This window comes from Ciconia boyciana, chromosome 1 (assembly GCF_034638445.1).
Source record: "Ciconia boyciana chromosome 1, ASM3463844v1, whole genome shotgun sequence".
Classification (NCBI taxonomy): Eukaryota; Metazoa; Chordata; class Aves; order Ciconiiformes; family Ciconiidae; genus Ciconia; species Ciconia boyciana.
Window position 1 is genome coordinate 102089240 of NC_132934.1, and position 18672 is coordinate 102107911.

The following is an 18672-nucleotide window of genomic DNA, read 5'->3' on the forward strand; positions in this document are numbered from 1 at the left end:
ATGATGAGAATATTCAGATTTGCATAAGCAAAGGAAGCAAAGGACATGAAGCCTCATCATCTAATGTGCAGAGCACTCAGAGCTCATGTGGAAGCCCATGGGGCTTACTGAATGGTTGGCATTTTCAAATCGGAGCACTATCCCCTCTGATGTGTTCCTCTTGCCCAGGGAGAAATTCAACATGTGCTTTTATATAACACTTACTAGTTTAAATGAGAATGACTTGCATGCTTTAAGGCAAGGTTGTGCTCCTTAAGGGTTTGCTTTCTTTAACTGTATTATTCTATATCATCCAGACGGATGTTTCCGAGACTCTGAATTTTGGCTGAAGTTCTTTATTCCAGTTCTACTAACCAACTTACCATGTCAACTTCAGATATGCTGTCAATGCTTTCTACCTGCACATCAATGCCCACAGGTATTGGCGACCCTTCAATGTAACAGAATGAAAGAGTGATGAGGAGTCTAAATCCATATTTTTAAAGGGAAGACTGTGTATTAGCAACATACAGAGAGTACCCCATCCCAGCATTTACTATGGTCTGTCCACCTTAGTACAGTGAGTGAGAAAGTCCATGGCACCAAAGTAAAACCCAATACTAAACAGTTATAAAAGTAAGTACAAAATCTTCAGTGATCTTTTTGCAGCCAGACTAGTTGTTACTGGCATTGCAGTTTGGACAGCAGTGACAGCTTCCTTGTGGTGCCAAAGCTAACAAACTGCTTGGAGTGCTATTTAGAACTCTCACAGGGAAAAGCTGAGTAAATATATCAAATACATCGAAGACTGCAAAGCTTACTTACCAGTTCCAATGCTTATTCCCACACTTATAAACAAAATATCTGTTACACCTCCCAATTATCTTTAGTTACTTAACTATTTAAAGTTTGGCATACATAATTGTGAAAAAGGATTGCTTGCTCACTACCTCATAAGGGAAAAGCTGTACACATACTGAGCATGTTCTGTGATGGAGTATTGTGTATTACTGAGTATATAAGTTATTATCAAGTACAATACATACCAAACTGCACTAGGTGACTTTATTTTATATACTACCTCACTATTTCATGCCACTGGAAAAGGCTGTGAGTTTATAACAAAGGGGATCTGAATGAACAAATTATAAAACCATATTTGCATTTTTATAATAAAGTGACCAAAAATCAATTAAAAGTATAAAATCATTTCCAGTCTTTCCAGTGTACAAGATCTAGAATGAAGGATCTATTTCTATATGGGTTATGTGTAATTTTCAGCAAGCACGTCATTCCACTAAAGCGATTGACTAATCACTTCCTTACAGAGGAGGGAAAGGAGAGAGATGTGTGCATATATGTTTGTACACGCCCCCTGCAAAGAATATTCTGCATTTGGCATGAAAATTGATAGTAATTATTGTACATGGGATTCCAATTACATTTGTTAAAAATAGGCAGTTAAAATATTTTTAAAGTACACATTTAAAATAACCTGGTACAAAACATGAGTACAAGGAAGTCTGAACAGCAGGAGATAGCAACAGCTTTTTTAACTTGTCTTTCTCGTTGTCTTGTCTTTTCCTTTTATCAGTGTCAAGCCAAAATAGTCCAGAAATATCACTCTCCTGATAACCAGCCACAATACTGTGTCTCTTTTTGGAATTATCCTTAAAATAGCAGGCCTCGAGGATTACACAGCTGCCTCCAGTTCTTACCACTAGAGATCTTGAACTATTTTTGTGGTATTTTAAAATCTGGTTCTGTAATCTCTTGATTTGACTTGTATTTTTTAATGGAGGGTTTGACCCTGCACAGAACTGATGAAGATGCATTGTGCGTGGGAAAGCAAGGTAAAATGTGTTCAGAGTTAGCAGGGCACACATGAGCATGTTTCAGCACCAACAAGAGCTGTGCTGTCTGGCTCGGAAATCACGTCTCCCTCTGAGAGGAATGCATCGCTCAGTCTGTTGGCCAAAGCTCAAAACAAAATTCAGGACTCCAGACAGCAAAGTTCAGTCAATTAGTTTATTAGTAAAACACTAGACAGCACTTGGGAAAATGCTGCTTCTTTTGGAGAACAGAGACAGCAGGAGGCATCTGCCCTAGAGGTTGACACACAAGAGTATCGATGTATGTATCCAGCCAGGCTTCTTCACACAAACAAATAAACGTTTTTATGCCTCTCCTAAAGCAGTTTTCACCACTTCTTGTCTTTGTTTTGACCACACCACACAAATAGTTTACTTACGCTAAATACCAACTTGTACCAAGTACTGGTACCAAAATGCCTGGTTGTAATCTGAGTGGAGTCATCTTCTCAGTCTTTTTCAGATTCCACTGAAAGCTAAACTATCTTGTAAATTAAAGACAGGTTTAGCCTAAGTAGAAGTCATTGTGGGATTTATACATGATGTGAACATCGTTCACAAGTGGCATTCACACATCATTTAAATGCAAACAGCACAGAAAGATGAGATGTTGTCTGTCAGGCTCCTCATTGGCATGATGTAACAGGACAAGCCTGCATTGCAGAGCTGACACCTGAGCTAGCTGTACACAAGGCAGGGTGGCGCAGGGAGCAGGCTAGCTGTGGAAGCACAGCGCCCCAGCCTAGGAGCATGATCAGTACAAAAGCTGACTAACATGCAAACAGCATTGAAGATAGAAATCTGGCCTCAGCCCTTGGCCCCCTTGCAGTGTAACAGGCACATTCTAGATTGGGGTGAGGTGGCTTGTGACTTGGAAATGCCTCTTGGTTGCCAGGGTTGCTTAGAGTGACTGCAAATAGGCAGGTGAACTGTGTAATATCTGACCTGACCCACCATGAAGCTTCAACTTCTTGATACTGTAGGTGTGTTCAAACTCTTACCCTGGGACTATGGCAGAGGCACATGGTAGGATATACTGGAAGTGCTCATATCTGGGTGTACATTTGATCTTAACTGCTATTACTAAAACTTTGGGGGATGATTTGCTTGACTAGCATGTTAAAAACAGTGGGTTTCGTCCTATTTATGTAGAATTACGTGGGTGGAAGGGGAGGAGAGGGGAGCAGCTTTCTACATAAAACAACAGCTTTACCAGTTTCTGAGTCAAGGACAAATTTAAGGCAAATAAAATTAAATGTCTACCATGAACATTCTTCAAACAGTCAAGGAACTATCCACAAATCATATCACAGAATAGGATGACTGTCTTTCTAAGCCATATACCTTGTGTAGTGAGGAAAAGGTTTTTCCTAGTGACAGCTGCTCAAAGTGTGATGATGGCAGTCCTAATACTTTCTTGGGATTTGCAAAAATTACAGACAATTTCCTACCCCAACAAGCACTATTCCAGTGTGGGCACAATTTCATTCAATTATTCACCTCTTCTGGGCAGATATAAAGGAACAGATCACAGAACTAGAAATTAGTGGCAGCTTATGATTACGTTGGTTACATGCACACAAACTGAAGTGCCAGATATACATAAATACACACAGAGGCACTTGATTCTTTGAAAGGACAGCTTGCACTCACTTGGGAACTGATACAAAATGAAGTCAGTGGGGATGCTGAACAGCATAAAAGAGATCAAAAGCTATGGCCAGGAGAAATATAGTGGATGGTTCCAAAGTGAATTAAATAAAAAGGGAACTGTTACAATTATTTGTTCCCGATTAGGTAGAAATGCTAGAACCGTGAAACAGACTCTTAAAAAGAGATTCCTGTTCTCTGTCTGGTGAAAGGCCAAAGACCGTACTCATGCTGCTTAATGAGAAAATACTGTTCAGTCTAGCATTCACCACAGGCAATTATTAAACTACATTCCCCGACCCCAGCCCTGACCTATTATTGACAGACCATAGCAGCTGCAAATATTTTCTTCCTATTCTGACTCTACTTTGGCAACAAATGTAAGTAGATGATAAAGACACTAAACACTGCACATATATGCAACCCTGGCCACTTCAGTGTGCTGTTCACTTTTCTAATCTGAAGCATTTTAATATTTTTGTCACTAATACCACCACCCCCATAAGATACATATTGGCTTTACTCTGGAGTAGGCCTTCTGAACTTTGTAGTTTTCTGAGAACATTTTTTTCTGTGATTAAAAACCAACTCCATAAGAAACAGTAATAATTAACTATTGGGAACAGGTTGCTGAGAACTGTAATTTCTTTATCACTTGGATTTTTTTTACCATGATTGGATGTTTTTGAAAAATAGCATTTCAATAAGCATTGGAAAGGATCTTAAACCAGCCAGAATAGCAATTTGTCTACCCCTATGTCTGCACCACAGCTTTCTCCATAGTGTATTGAGAATTTCAACCTCTGGCTGACCATCAGGCAACAACATCAAATTCACTTTGAAAAAAAGTAACCATAGCAAAGCCATGGTTTTTATTCCCCAGTATGACAAAACTGGGGATGGCAGAGAGGATTTTGTTATTAAATTGAGCAGCTTCAGTTGCTTCTGGAGCACTGCTACAAATCATTATTTTAGAGGGATTAGTGATTTTCACAATGGAGGCTCCACAGATTTTCAAGATAATTACTCCTCAGCAGAAAAAATAGAATTGTTTTCAGATGGGTTTATCTTCACACAAGCCATTTCCAGTCTTTTATTTTAAAGGTTTAAACATAGCAAAAGAATTCCTTGATGAGCATGGAATTGTTTTAATAGATAGTATGGCAGACAAATTCTATAATACCCTTTTTAGAAGGGATATTGTGTAAAAAGGATATCCTTTTAGTATTTTAGGATCAATTTCTACAGTAATAATGACTGGTTTAGTGAATTCTACAGTATTTTTGTATTCAGACCTTTGGACATGCAGCAGATTGCACCTGAAATTCTGTAAGATGTTGAATTTAGAAATGTTGAATTTAGAAAAACCAGCCACTGTATCCCAGTTGGCTTTGTAACAGTGTATGCTGGAAAAAAGCTAGGTCTATAGAAAGCTCCCAGTAGGAGACAGAAACCAGGGAAGGATTAAGGTCTATAGAATTTCTTTCTTCTAAAAAAGGCTTATGGGCCTGTAGAGGAAGAAAACCAGGTAGAAATGTAAACAAGCCCCAGGGAAGTGAAGCTACATGGTTGTATTTATTTTCCTCTGGCAATGAGTGAAACAGAATTACTGGCAATGGTATTTTCTTCTTGATACTGTTTTGTTTCTTTCTTATTTATGTGAGAAATGAAGGTGGACAGGTATTAGCAGTAGCCAACTCTTGGAATGGAAGAATTAGCAACATAAGAGAAAAAAAAAAAAACAGAAGGAGCCTATCAGAGGCTTGCAAACTACCAAAATATTTCCCTCCTGTTCTGGACCCCAGCTATTCCTTCCAGTAACACATGAGAAAAAGCCATTCCACTTTCATCAGAGTGAGTCTTCTCCACCACAGTGAGAAGATATTTCTGACCTTTCAGGGAGGGCTGTGGTGCAGAACAGAAAACAACTTGGTGGCAAAGAGCTATTAGAATTGCAGTATTTTTTGAACATTCATTGGGCCCTATTTTCTTTCCTTTGTTCCCCCTTTTACCTTCAGATGAATTTAAATGTTACTAATTTAGCTTGAGGAGGGAGGAAGCATAAGGGGGAGTGAGCTAATGGGATCTCTGATCCTCTGAAAGTTTGGAATTAAGATTATGCTTAATTGCAGATTGGGATGCAAACTGTCTAGAAAGACTGCTACCGCTTGACCAGCTAAACGCTACTAAAATCTTTTCCATCATTTCTAGTACTTGCTAATGTTATTATCCTCACTATTGGTTGACAAAGCAGAGATAACCAATTTTAAAACTTCTTTAACCAACACACTGTTAGCATAGGAAATGACAGGTCCTTAAGACACAATGTAAAAGAAAAAATAAAGTTGTCATACCTCTATATATATACATCTACACAGTGAGAATTTGCATGTACACAGTGACAATGATCATGTGGTTCCATAATCTTTAGATTGCAAAATACTTCAGAGAGTGCATGGAAGGGTTTTACTGTCAGGAAAACCAAGGCGCAGAGGAATAAAAGAATGACCTCCTCTATATGCTAGTCTAAGATTTTTTTTAATGGCAATGTTAATTTTTAGTAAGTGGAGACAGAACTCAGGAAACCAAGAGCTCACACCAATGATTTCTGCCAGTATTTTGAAATAAGATAGTTCAGAAAATAATAGGGTATAGATAAATAGATGTATAGTAGAAAAGAAAGTAACTTTAAAGGATTTCTAAGGATTCACTCTAACACCTCTCTCAACATACACAGTTTTGGCTGCTAAGGCAGCCTGCATCATGGCCCTCAGATCTGAGCTGCTAGAAGTCTCTATTCATTGTCTGATGTTGGCTTGTGCTCACCCTTTCTCACTGAGTTTAAAATATGGGGATGACCATTCCAAGAAGTGGTGGCAACATAATTTAATTTCCTACTTTTTCTCCAGTCCAAACTTAAGCTATCTTCTCACAGATTATCAGTTCAGTGGGCTACTGAAAAATCAGTTGAAGTACTTTAGGCCATAGTAGTACAAAGATATGTAAGTCATGAAAAGATCTGACTCTGAGTCTCCTGACAGTCTTTTGTTTCCTTTGGTAGGACCTATGCAGACAGACAGACTTACCAGAACCGGCAAGCATTATTATACCATTCCAAGACCCCTAATACACCCATTTGCTGGCTAATAAACAGTGCTTCTGGAAGCAGCAAGGACTAAACATAATTCCTACAATGTTCACTGATGCAGTTGGTAAAGCTGTTTGAGCAAAGGAAACATCCATGCTCCTAGTCCAATGTCTAGTGGAATTACTCAAATCACTATGCTGGTCCACATCTGCTTGCATTAGTGGGGGTCCATCTGTTGGAGAGTTCCAAACAAAAGAGGACCATGACATTACATAGAAGGCAACAAACACACACACACAAAAAAAACCAACCCAAACCAAACCAAACCAACCAAACGAAAACACTCCAGGAAAGGGAAAAAAACCCAACCCCCTGTCCCTGCAAAACAACAACCCAAGAGCCTGGCTTAGAGAATAAGTGCAGTGTAACAATGTAAGTTTAGGTTTTTAAATAATGTTTGGGTGTACTGAATTATTTGTTTGCTTCACTCAACTTCACTATATAATGAACTGCAGACAAAGTAGCATTTCTATAGCAAAAATGTAGAAACAGCTTGCTAGCAGCTTGGTGGTTTTAATTCATCTTGACACAGTATGCTTCTCGGACTTTGATCTCTAATCTGTTAATAAATGTACAATGTCAGGACTAAATTTTAAAATCAACAGTCAGAGAGTCAAATTCTGATTGTGCAGCTGGAATGGCATTGCAATCTATAGAAGAATGCCAAAATACACTCACATAAATGACAGCACAGTTGTGTTCATTTGGTCAAAAGAAGGATCTCTTACCTCCACAGAGCAATGATATACTTTCATGAGAAAGCAACCAGTCATGTGAGCAAAGTCACAATTATTTCCGGTAACACTGCAGCCAGTAGCATCAGTATCCAACAGTTCTACATTCATTTCCCCAATTTTTTTCCTGTTCACCTTTGCTCAGTTTACAAATCAAATTCAGCATGTGCTGTCTCTGTTTTTCCTTTGTTACTTTATTATAAACACTAAAAACTCTGGATGCTGTAGTCTGCCTCATTTACTTTGCATGTGTGGGGCTAAATGAAATCAAACAAGCCAGATTTAGATTTAGGAGTTCCCTGAACTGAGGGATCTTCAGCAGGTTCAAAACAGCATGAATTTTCCAGCTGCTTTTTCTCCCAAACTGGTGCAAAGGATGATTGACCTTCTCGGGGAAAGGGGCACAGTGGAGCTAGATTAACAAAATCTGTCATTCCAACTCACTTACAAATCCAGAAAATCACAATGGGGTATAGGAGAGAGCAAAAAATTGTCCCTCTTCTAAAGGTAAAGAATAATTTTAAAATACTTGGTTTTCACCCAGCTGATTTGACCTGTTTTTTTTTTCTCACATCAGTATTGTGAATTGATGCATTGTGCTGAGCTGAATAAATCATGCACTGTGGCATGTGACAGATACAAGCCCTTTATGAATCACAGTACTGAAATGCTTCATTAGATTTGATGAAAACAAACCCAAAATTTCACCTGCTTTAAATACATGAAGCCACAGTGTTGTAAGTCTTTATGCAGTTCAGGGCATTGTTATGACTGCCATGGCAATGACTGTAGCAATGGTATCTCTAATTTCATCTTCTCCTCTAGTTAAGTTTCCTTCTTGCTGCACACTTAATCATCAGTGTTCTTCAGAGAAACCCATACCCTGTCTCTGCTGTCATACAATAATTCTGGGAATGTTATTCAGATTCATGTTTCAGTTGGTGACTTTTGTCCTCTGATGACGTCACACGTGTGTACTAACTCTCTGCTGCTGCCTGATTAACCTGCCTCTTGTGAAAAACAAACCATCTTTACTACTGTAACATCACTGAAATAAATGGTAATATAGGAATAATGGAGTATAAATTTAGGATCGACATTCATTTTGCTGAGACTTTTTTCACTGTGTGCTGTAAAAATATTAATGGATCTATGTTTTAGCGTTAGAGAGATTCACGCATAAGTATTGCACATATTAAGAGAGTTCTGAAAATCTGCAAGTGTGTGAACTATTGGATCTGACTGAGAAAAGTGCCTCCCATGCCACTATGGCACGTGGATGATAGAAGAGAAGCAAAGCCAATGCACTTTTCTGCTGAAAGCTATTTCTGAAAGACAGGAGTACAGCTGAAATCATACCCATGGCAATGTGATTATTGAGAGGCCTGTGCAATGAAGTCAGTGGAAAAACTACAGCTGGCTTCAGTACGAATGGAATGGGCTCTATGACTAGTCACCTGAAAATAAAAGGACAAGGGGAAAAAGCCTAGTACAGATTTGCTGCATGTAAAAAAATCCTCACTGCCTGTGGAAAATTACAACTGCCAGATCACAGGGTATATTCTGAAAGCTGCTTTTATCTACATCGTAAGTATTGCTTTCTGGGATGATCCAGTGATAAAGTACATTCCAAACTGTTATTTGCTTTCATGGAAATGCTACTTCCTTTCTGAGATGACACTCTCAAAAATTTAAATTCCTTGTGTGGCAAAACAGGTGGTAACAAGATGTCCAGACTAACAGACTAGACAGGTATTAGGCAAGTGGTATCCTAACTTTTGTTGTCAAGAAACAGATGTATCTCAACTATTGTCCAAAATCAGGCAAGATTTTTGATCTCTGGCAAGACAGCGTAACAAGAAACCCTTTCACATTCTCCCAGTGCATCCAGAGAGGCTTTTCTTACCCCAGGTCTCCCTCCTGGCATGCTTGCCAGGCCCCAGATCCCAGCAGCTGGTGTCAACAAGAATAGCTCCACAGACTTCAGCTAGCCTCTGAGATTTATGTTTGTTTACACAGCTGATTATTGGTCCTCATGTATTTTATTTTGGCTTCATAATCCAGAGCAGTTCAGTCTATTTTCATGAATCGTGAACACGGAACTGGTGATGCAAAGGCTCAGACAAAGCTTATTAGTGGAGCAGCTTTCTCATTTTACTGTTCATGAAGGAGAGTCAAAATTGAATCCAAACTGTGAACATCCCATTGAATACTCCCTTTATCCACACGCAATTTAATTAAATGAAGAACTAATCATCATAGTGCCCAACAACACAGAAATGACATGGTAATAAACTGAAGGCCTGTGGGCAGTTTTTTAATTTTGTACAGAGCAAGCAGATTTCGGATTTGATGGTTCATTTCAATCTCTCAAAACAAATTTGATAACTAAGTAATTTGCTAATTGCTACTAGACTATGCAGTTTACAGGGATACCTTAATCACTGTTCTCAAAGAATCCTATTCTAACAATACTTTTTAAAATTAGTTCTGAAAAGGAGACAGTTTGAACAGTTTCTCCTATTGATATGCTAAACACAAAAAACTCCCTTGCCTTCAAGTATTTCTGGATTTCTTCTTTCTTTATTTCCTGGAGCACAACAAAAGAGGTGAGCTGCAATTAAGTCTGTCATTCAATTTTAAGTGACACTGCTGGACAGAGTTTAAGTAAACTTCCAGAGAGAGGCTAAACTATTAACCAGTACAGTACAGGCACGTGCTGCTTACCTCCAAATCCAGGTCTCAGTGCAAAGTCATGGTCCTCTATGCGAAGAAGCTGCTCAGATTTAAGTGGCTGTACTTTGGTGCTGTCAAGTTTCCTCATTTTAATTTCTCGTTTGCTATGTTTAAAAAAAAAAATGTAAGAAACTTCATTTTTTTTTCTGCCTGACACTCAGAGTGCTAGTTAAATGAAGCAGGGACCCAAGAATCCTGGACAGTTGAATCTGATATGATAAGGGAAACAACTGCGCTAATAAAGTTGGAGAAAGATATATTGGAAAAGGTAGGGAAATCAGGTATTAGGGTACCCAGGTCGACGAGGAACACCAAATATATATAAAAAGTCCCAAGAAGAACATCTAGCTCTTCTTCCATTCCTCTCAGAGATTGTATCTATCATTATATAAGAGATTACAGCTGTTTGAAAAAATGTTATTATTCACATAACCACTTTCAACTCAGCCTTGGAAATAACACCATGTATCCATGGTTTTAAACCACTTCATACATTATCCATATTACAGAGGCAATTACACTTTTTATTATAAATCTTTTTTTTCCTAGGAGCTCAAATGAGTCAATAATTTTTCAGAAGGACCGGGAAACTGATGATCCTGGATCCAGGGACTTGTTTTTTGAGATCCTCTTAACCATCATTCAGATTTGGCCAAGTTTCTCATTAGCTCATCCCCTTATTTGCTGCTCAGACATGCAGCATTTCTTTGCATCAAGAGCCCTGTCTCTGCATTTTTCCCCATGCCACACATATCTGAGCCTCTGCAGAGCACCACGGCAACAGAGATGAACCTGTGCTCTAAGCAGGACACCATGAATTCTGTCCTCCTTTCTGGTGACTGCTGCCAACTTTCTGCCCTTCACAGAACGTACTGCACAACATCCCAAACTCCACTGGGAAATTCACATGCCTAAGAATGGACTCGAGCTCTCCAGACGGAAATCTCATGTGCTGGGCCTGCATTTAAAATGAACAGCAGATGCCTATCACAATGCAGACTCCTTTTCCATTTTTCCTATAAACAAAAACCATGGCACAGGCAGCAGAGGGGTCTGGTACCTACCCATATCACAAAGGTATGGGGTTAAAACACAGACAAGATCTACAGCCCGATCTGGCAGCTGGAGGGCACAGCCTTTAGAAAGAATGTTACATTATTCGGTTCTGCTACAAGGAAAATGCTGTGATGCCTCCTTCAGTTTCCACTCCTGCATGTCCTGCTTCAAGTGGCTGGCCCCAAGTAATAACAGAACTAGCCATAGCTTAGCTGGAGAGTTATGCCTAGCTTTGGGCCCCCATTTCAGGAAAGGCATGGGAAGATAGTAAGAACCTGTGTAATTTAATTTAGAGGAAGAAGACTGAGGGAACACATCACAGTCTTTAGAACACAATGAGCTTTTACAGGGCCCTTTGCTCCATGTCTGCTCCCCAGTAGGATAAGCAGTGGCAACAAGGGAGATCTGTGGTACGCATTAGGAAAACCTTTCTCATGGTGAGAGCAGTGAAACATGGGAATATATTGCCTGGGCAGGTTTTGAGACTCCTTTCACTCGGGCTATTAAAGAATAGGTTAGACATATATTTGTAGGAATGACTTAAATACAGCTGCTTTGCCACAGGCAAGAGTCTCTCCCTAGACATTACTTCTTTCATGCCTTCTGTGATTCTCTGGGACTTTGCTGCCAGCAACTCTAATTATTACTTTAGACTGAATGATAGAAATCTGCTCTGAAGATTTGCCCTGTAGTCAAATGCTGCTTAAGGCAAGCTATGGAATACCTTAGGATAAGGTATGCGCCTGCATTTACTTTTTTTTTTTCTCCTTTCCCTCCTTTTTTCTTAATAATGAAGCCCAAGAAATTAATTTAAAAATGCTGTTACAGGAATGCTGAGGTGGCTCCTGGGCTATTCAGAACTGCTGGGCTTGAACAAATTAATTTACCTGAGTATTCTTGAATGTCTCTGGCAGTGTTGTCTGACCCAAATTATCAGGGCAATCAGAACACCCATCAGGCATTTCAAACACAGACTTTAGTTTTCTAAATATGAAAATTATGTGGATCCTAAAATGAAACCCCATGCTTCAGAGAATTAAAATCACCACAGAGCAAGCCTGTATCAGAGTAGAATGGGCAGTAGAACTGAACACCTGCAATGCTCTGCAATAGGTACATGAGGAAATTCTGCTGCTTGGGAACCCGTATAAGACAAAATGATGAATTATGTTCAGAATGCCATGGCACAGCTAATACAGTTTGGAAGCATTAGGTTATTTGTCATTGGATGTGCCAAGGAAAATACCTGTTTGATGCTCCGATGATTTCACTGGAAGAAGCAGGCTAAAACTATGATACATCTATTACAACTTCTTACTAGAAGCAAGTATGTGACTGAGGAAGACTTTCCCTAGTCACGAGAGGCAAACATAAGCTACCAGGGCAGGAACTTTTTTCTTAATGAGCTACTGAGAAGAGGTGTTACGGGATTTTGATATTCCTTCTCTTTTCCTGGATGAGGACAAAATAAACAGAAATGCTGCCTATATGAAAAGCATCTTTTGTGCCCACTTACTTGAACAGCCTCTTCAAGCTGATGTTCTATATACAAATGGTGGAGTAACTATAATTATTTCTAGCTGCTATCAAAAGTGGTTGTTCAAGCTAGTCAAGATCTTGCAGGGGTCAGAATAGCACTTTCATTACAAACATACTGCATCTTTTCTTCAATATCTTCCTTTGGCAAAACATATTTTTTTATTGTAAAGAAAGATAGGCTTACATGCAGAGATACTCATGGTACTTGGAATTAATTTCATGGAAACTGGTAACATTTCATGTGTAAAGGTACCAAAACTTAGAAAAATTCCATCAAATTTTCTAAAATAATTAAAAAATAATACACTTCTGCTTCACATTTTTTCTCCTCCTTGACTGCTTCCCCCACCGAAGCCTAAGAAGTGTTCTCCAGCAGATATTCCTTTAACATCAGCATCTGGACTCCAGATGTTGCTCCTTGGTTAAGGGTTACAGTATTAAATTGTCCTCACTGCAGCATTAAAGTTATTTAACTCATGACTCAAAGGGAATTGCATGTATGTATTTGTTTACTCCCAAGAAATCCTAGATCCGTATCTAACTATTGATCAGCACCACAGCATTGTGAAATCATCACCAGATGTTTTCTTGAGTGCTCCTGCCTGTGGCACCAATTCCATTTGTGCTGGTTTTGGCTGGGGTAGAGTTAATTTTCTTTATAGTAGCTAGTATGGGGCTATGTTTTGGATTTGTGCTGAAAACAGTGTTGATAACACAGGGATGTTTTAGTTGTTGCTAAGTAGAGCTTATACTAAATCAAGGACTTTTCAGCTTCCCATGCTCTGCCAGGTGCACAAGGAGCTGGGAGAGGACACAGCTGGGACAGCTGACCCCAACTGACCAAAGGGATATTCCACACCATATGACGTCATGCTCAGCATATAAAGCTGGGGAAGAAGAAGGAAGCGGGGGATGTTTGGAGTGATGGTGTTTGGAGTGATGGCGTTTGTCTTCCCAAGTCACCATTAACACATGATGGAGCCCTGCTTTCCTGGAGATGGCTGAACACCTGCCTGCCAATGGGAAGTAGTGAATGAGTTCCTTGCTTTGCTTTGTTTGTGTGTGTGGCTTTTGCTTTACTTATTAAACTGTTTTTATCACAACCCACGAGTTTTCTCACTTTTACTCTTCTGATTCTCTCCCCCACCCCACTGGGGGGGAGTGAGTGAGCAGCTGAGTGGGGCTTAGTTGCCAGCTGGGGTTAAACCATGACACCATTAAAAAGCAGAAGAGACAGATTTAACTAGGAGGTCTCAGAAAAGCTTCCCGAGGTCAGTCAAGATATACTTTTCATTCTCACAGAAGCACAGCAAAGACGCAGATTATATTTCAGTGGCCTGGCACTCTGGTCTCTTTATCACACAGCTTTGGCCAGCACACCATTATCTAGGAGTCTAAATGCAGTCATTGGTTCTGCACATTCATTGTATGGCATATGTCAGGCTGTGGTGTTTGAGAGAAAAAGCCCACATGCACCGAAGGAAAGGAAATCTCTCTTTACCTACCTGGGGTAGTAGTAATAAAGGGAACTTTGACAGATGGCTTAGTATTGCCATAGATCTGGGCAATGATAAATACAAGTTTGTAAGTCTCAGTGAAGCACACGCTCAAGAAACTACTACTTCCAGTTATAATAGGTCTGCTTTACACAGCTGTATTCCAGGCAACATTTTACATTATGCAAATGAAATGGTAATCTATAATTAAATTCCAACAGAGGTCATAAAAAGCACTTGAAGTGTTTCAGATCACATAGGGAAGACACCCCTGCTGGTACTTATATAGGAAGTTAATGAAAGCACTAGCTCTTTAGATGAAAAAAGTGAGATATACTCTTTGGATACTTCACTACCCAATACTGTTATATGGACTCACAGCTCGATGCCTTGGTATCTGACAGAGCTCTCAAAGAGCAGTTAGTCACTGCCTACAAAACCAAAGCAACTAATTCAGAATTCTTTAACAATGGACAATACGTGGCAGGCTTTTAAAGACAAATGTAGCTGCTCCTACCTAACCTTGAATACCTAATATTGAGAGAAAGATCAAAGGGCTGCTCAAGGGTAGTTGGATCATTTTTCATTAAAGCATTTAACCACATAATGCCATCAGTGTAGTTCCATAACCAGTGGCATTCATGGGGGTGATGTGGTTAGTATCCCATCTGGTTGTCTTTAACTTACCAGGTTATCAAAAGTTTACACTGGTTGAAGGAGAAATTGGACAAGTTCATGGAAAAAAAATCCAGTGAAGATCACTAAGTCTGCATAAATTACATCCAACACAGGAAGTCTCTGAGGGAAATTTGGTGACTGGATATGGGGGGCAGTATTAGGGGGAAATAATCTTATAAGTTTGCCCTGTCCTTATTCTTCCAAACTTGTGCTTACAGCCTTTGTTGGAAACAGGTCACTATAGTACGTGGACCTTTGGTAAGATCCTGTGTGGTAAGACTTTGGTAAGATCCTTTTTCTGTTTTAATGCCCTGCGTAACTAATATAAGATGAGTCCTTGGTAGGAGACTGGAGGAAGGCTGGAGCACCTCTGGGTATTCAGGAAGATGTAAACACATTTCCAGCACCACCCTCATCACGATAGGTTTTGAAAAATCTGAAACTCCTGTCTCAGGAAGGATAGTTAGGAGAGGTTTTGTTTTCGGTTACACTAATTTAGTATCCAAGATATCACACTTCCTTTATTGCTGTAGTATGGGGGTAGTGGGGAAAAAAATTCTCATCACATTCAAAATGAAACCAGGTAAGTTTATGAAAAGAATACTATGAAGGACCGTTTTATGAAAAAAATACCACAAAGAACTCTAGATTTAATGGCCATGAACTTCTTTCCAGTGCTATGTCCCTGAGGTACTCTAGCTACTGCCAAATGAAAGGTACACAAAAAGTAGAAGTTACAGAAATCTTATTCCCAGGAGAGTCTGTGGAGTTATACAGCAGTGTGATGTCTGAGACTTTTAACATACTTATCAAATTTTGAAACCCAGATAAATGTAAGCATTAAAATTGCACAGTTTTGTCTCTCATAAAAATGCGTTTCCAAGTGTTCAGTAACATCAGCAACATGTACTGTCAAAAAGCCTAATATTTTGCAGCCAAATGTTTTGTTCTTTCCTGTAGGAAATGGACCATGAGAATAATCTCTTTCTCATGTACTTTTGGTTAATGCTTTAAAATCTTCTTTACAAGAGAATGCAGACAAATAGCTTTGGAGGGAGAATTGGGTTACTCTATTAAAACAGTGGAACTTGTAGGTTAAGTAACATTTTCACATGGGATTCTTTTTAAAAGGCCACCCATTTAACCAAGGCCATCTGTCAGCTGTGTCCCTAATAACCCTAGTGCTGGCTGAAAGGTTTTTCCCCAGAAAGAAAAAGAGGCTGGTGGAAAGTCAGACCCTGTTGCAATGTACTGGAGGATAATGCTGCCTTTAGAAACAAAACCAGAGAATCAAACAAAGAGAAATTAAACATATTTGGATCCTTTCCACAGAAAAGCTGATTCACAGCTGTTAAGCTTTGGGATCTTCTGTGGCTCAGATTCTGCAGTCTTCTTCCCAGTTCCAAATCACTAGGGTCTAGGAAGACGTGGAAGGCCAAAGCATTGCCTTGTGTAAAGAAAACTGCTACACCAGTCAGCATCAGCTGAGAATGTGGTCCTGCCTGTCTCCCAGGACTGTTGTATGGATCCATTTGTAGGTATTAGTAAAGATCTGTGAAGACAGAGAGGACACTGTGCTAGTATTGTTACTGCTGTCCAGTGGCAAGAGGTCAGCAAAGGATGTCCAGCAGGATGCCACAAAATATGCTGTCTCCTACCACCAGGCTTTTCTCCCACTTTGTGAATTTTTAAGCCAGTGATGGAGCAACTCCTCTCAGCTATTGCAGAACAGGACAAATGCAAACAACAGTAGCATATGTTTCCCTTTTACCACTGACAGAAGTGTATCAGCTGAGCTTAAAATAGACCTTCCTTACCACTACAGCAATAAGAAGATATTTTATTGTTTCCATTTGAGTCTTAACTGCTTCCTGGTACTAGCAAAGCACCAGATTAGACCTTATTTTAATATTAGGGCTAGTTCTGTTTATTTTGTTTTATTATTACAAATAATTGTGCGCTAGCACTCACTCCAAAACTGTCAGCGAGTTTGAAACAGTCTGCTGAATAGCTATTCTTTTCATGAGCTTTTGGCTTAGACCAAACTTGATCCTATGACCTTGAGCTGAAATCCAGAAGTACCGACCGATATAGCATCTCCAGGCACCTCCATTGTGTCACTGGGTTATGTTCTGTTCCCTTGCATTGCTTAAATGTGATTTTATCAAGACATGTAGGGATTCAGATATATGTCACTGCTGGATTATCACATAAGAAGTGATACAGAAGATAAACAGCTGTATACCTGCTAGAAAGCATGTAACTTTACAAACAGCTTAAACACATCAGAGGAGTCTAATTATGTTACTTTTCCTCAATATGTGATATTGTATGAATAAATTATGAGCTCCCCTGCCCATTTTAATAGGGGGTCAAGTACACAGAAAAATGTAATGGTTGTATCCCTTCTCCTTCCTTAAATAGAGCTACTTATTACAATTTCTCCTACCTCCCAACAAAGAAAGATTTTGCTTGGATTATCACTGGCAGTCATTGGTCCATTTACATACTATTAGATTAATCTGGAAACACATTCAGAGGCCTCACATGGCAGATGTGAAATTGCATTTGTGGGAAAAAGCACTAACACTTTGCACAGAAACTTAACTGTAAAAACCTTTGTATCATTATTCATTTTAAACCAGCTACTTGGAAATACTAGGAACGGACACAATCTTCAATGTCTAAAAGCATAAGTATATTCCAGAAAGGGAACACACTGTGTCATCACTACAAATAAGGTACAATTCACCTCATTTAGTGCCATAAAAATGTCTTCTGTATCTTGATAGTGTAGCTACTCTGCTGTTTAGGTAATGGAAGTCACTTTATAACATTGACATAGAACTTTGGAAGTCATTTCTGCTTCTTGTAATGGGAGTGAGAGGGCAAGAATACTTGCTATATCACCATAGTAGTCTGCTATCACACAAGTTAACAGAGCTGTGTGGGGGTGTGAGTGTGCACGTACCTGCATATATATGAAGCCTTCATGAAATCACAATATGGAATGTCTGGTTATGAAAAATTAATTAATAGTTCACCGTTTCTGGTTTGGGAACACCCTATCAATACTATGCACACTATAAATTCAGAGACTGGCACAACAGGACAGGGAACAAAAAGGGTGCATTGAAAGGTTGCTGACAGCATAAAGTTTATCAGATGAACACAGACAGAGAGAGTATATTGCTTACCTGTTATGCTTTCTTAAGAATGAGAATTGTTGCCGATGATGAAAATGGTGATGCTGACTTTGAGAACTGTGTGGCACTGCTGTTGGCCACAGGCAGGTGAGGAACAGAAGTTTCGTGACCAGGACCATCTCTTCCAAAAGAGAAATGCACCTGATCAGCCAATCCACCTTGCTGACTTTTTATTTTTAGTGTTTAGAAACAGCATAGCATACAAAAGATGCATGTGAAGCAAGGCATCACTGAAGACAGAAGACAGGGGCATCCCAGTTCTGATGTCCTCGCCGAGTTCCCCTCATATTTTGGCAAATCATAAAAATTCCTTCTGCTCTACATCCCTGCAGCATCTGCTGTCAAACCAGAAGCACCTTGCTTTTAGAAATGTAGTAGATACACCAATTTGTTTGGCCAGGCTGCCGTCTGATCCATTGCTTCCACTCTTTCAGCATAGGCGCATATTTGAATTCTCCATCACCCACTCAGTAACCTCTTCAACATAGCCAGAGCAGGCAAAGTGATGTCAAACATTTAATCCCCCTTAAATCCCACACAAAACCATACAAAAATCTGCTTTAATGACAAAGGTCTCTA

General features: G+C 39.5%; 1 protein-coding gene across 1 annotated transcript in view; it reads right to left on the reverse strand.

Moving 5' to 3' along the window:
- The window catches only part of GABRR3 (gamma-aminobutyric acid type A receptor subunit rho3), a 30486-nt gene extending 12274 nt beyond the window's left edge, over positions 1–18212 (reverse strand). The window contains exons 1-3 of the mRNA XM_072851540.1: positions 18085–18212; positions 10110–10222; positions 363–430 (exon numbers count right to left, since the gene is read on the reverse strand). Coding sequence (XP_072707641.1) covers positions 363–430; positions 10110–10222; positions 18085–18212 — 309 coding nt within the window. The remainder of the gene's footprint in view (positions 1–362; positions 431–10109; positions 10223–18084) is intronic.
- Between the last annotated feature and the right edge of the window lie 460 nt (positions 18213–18672).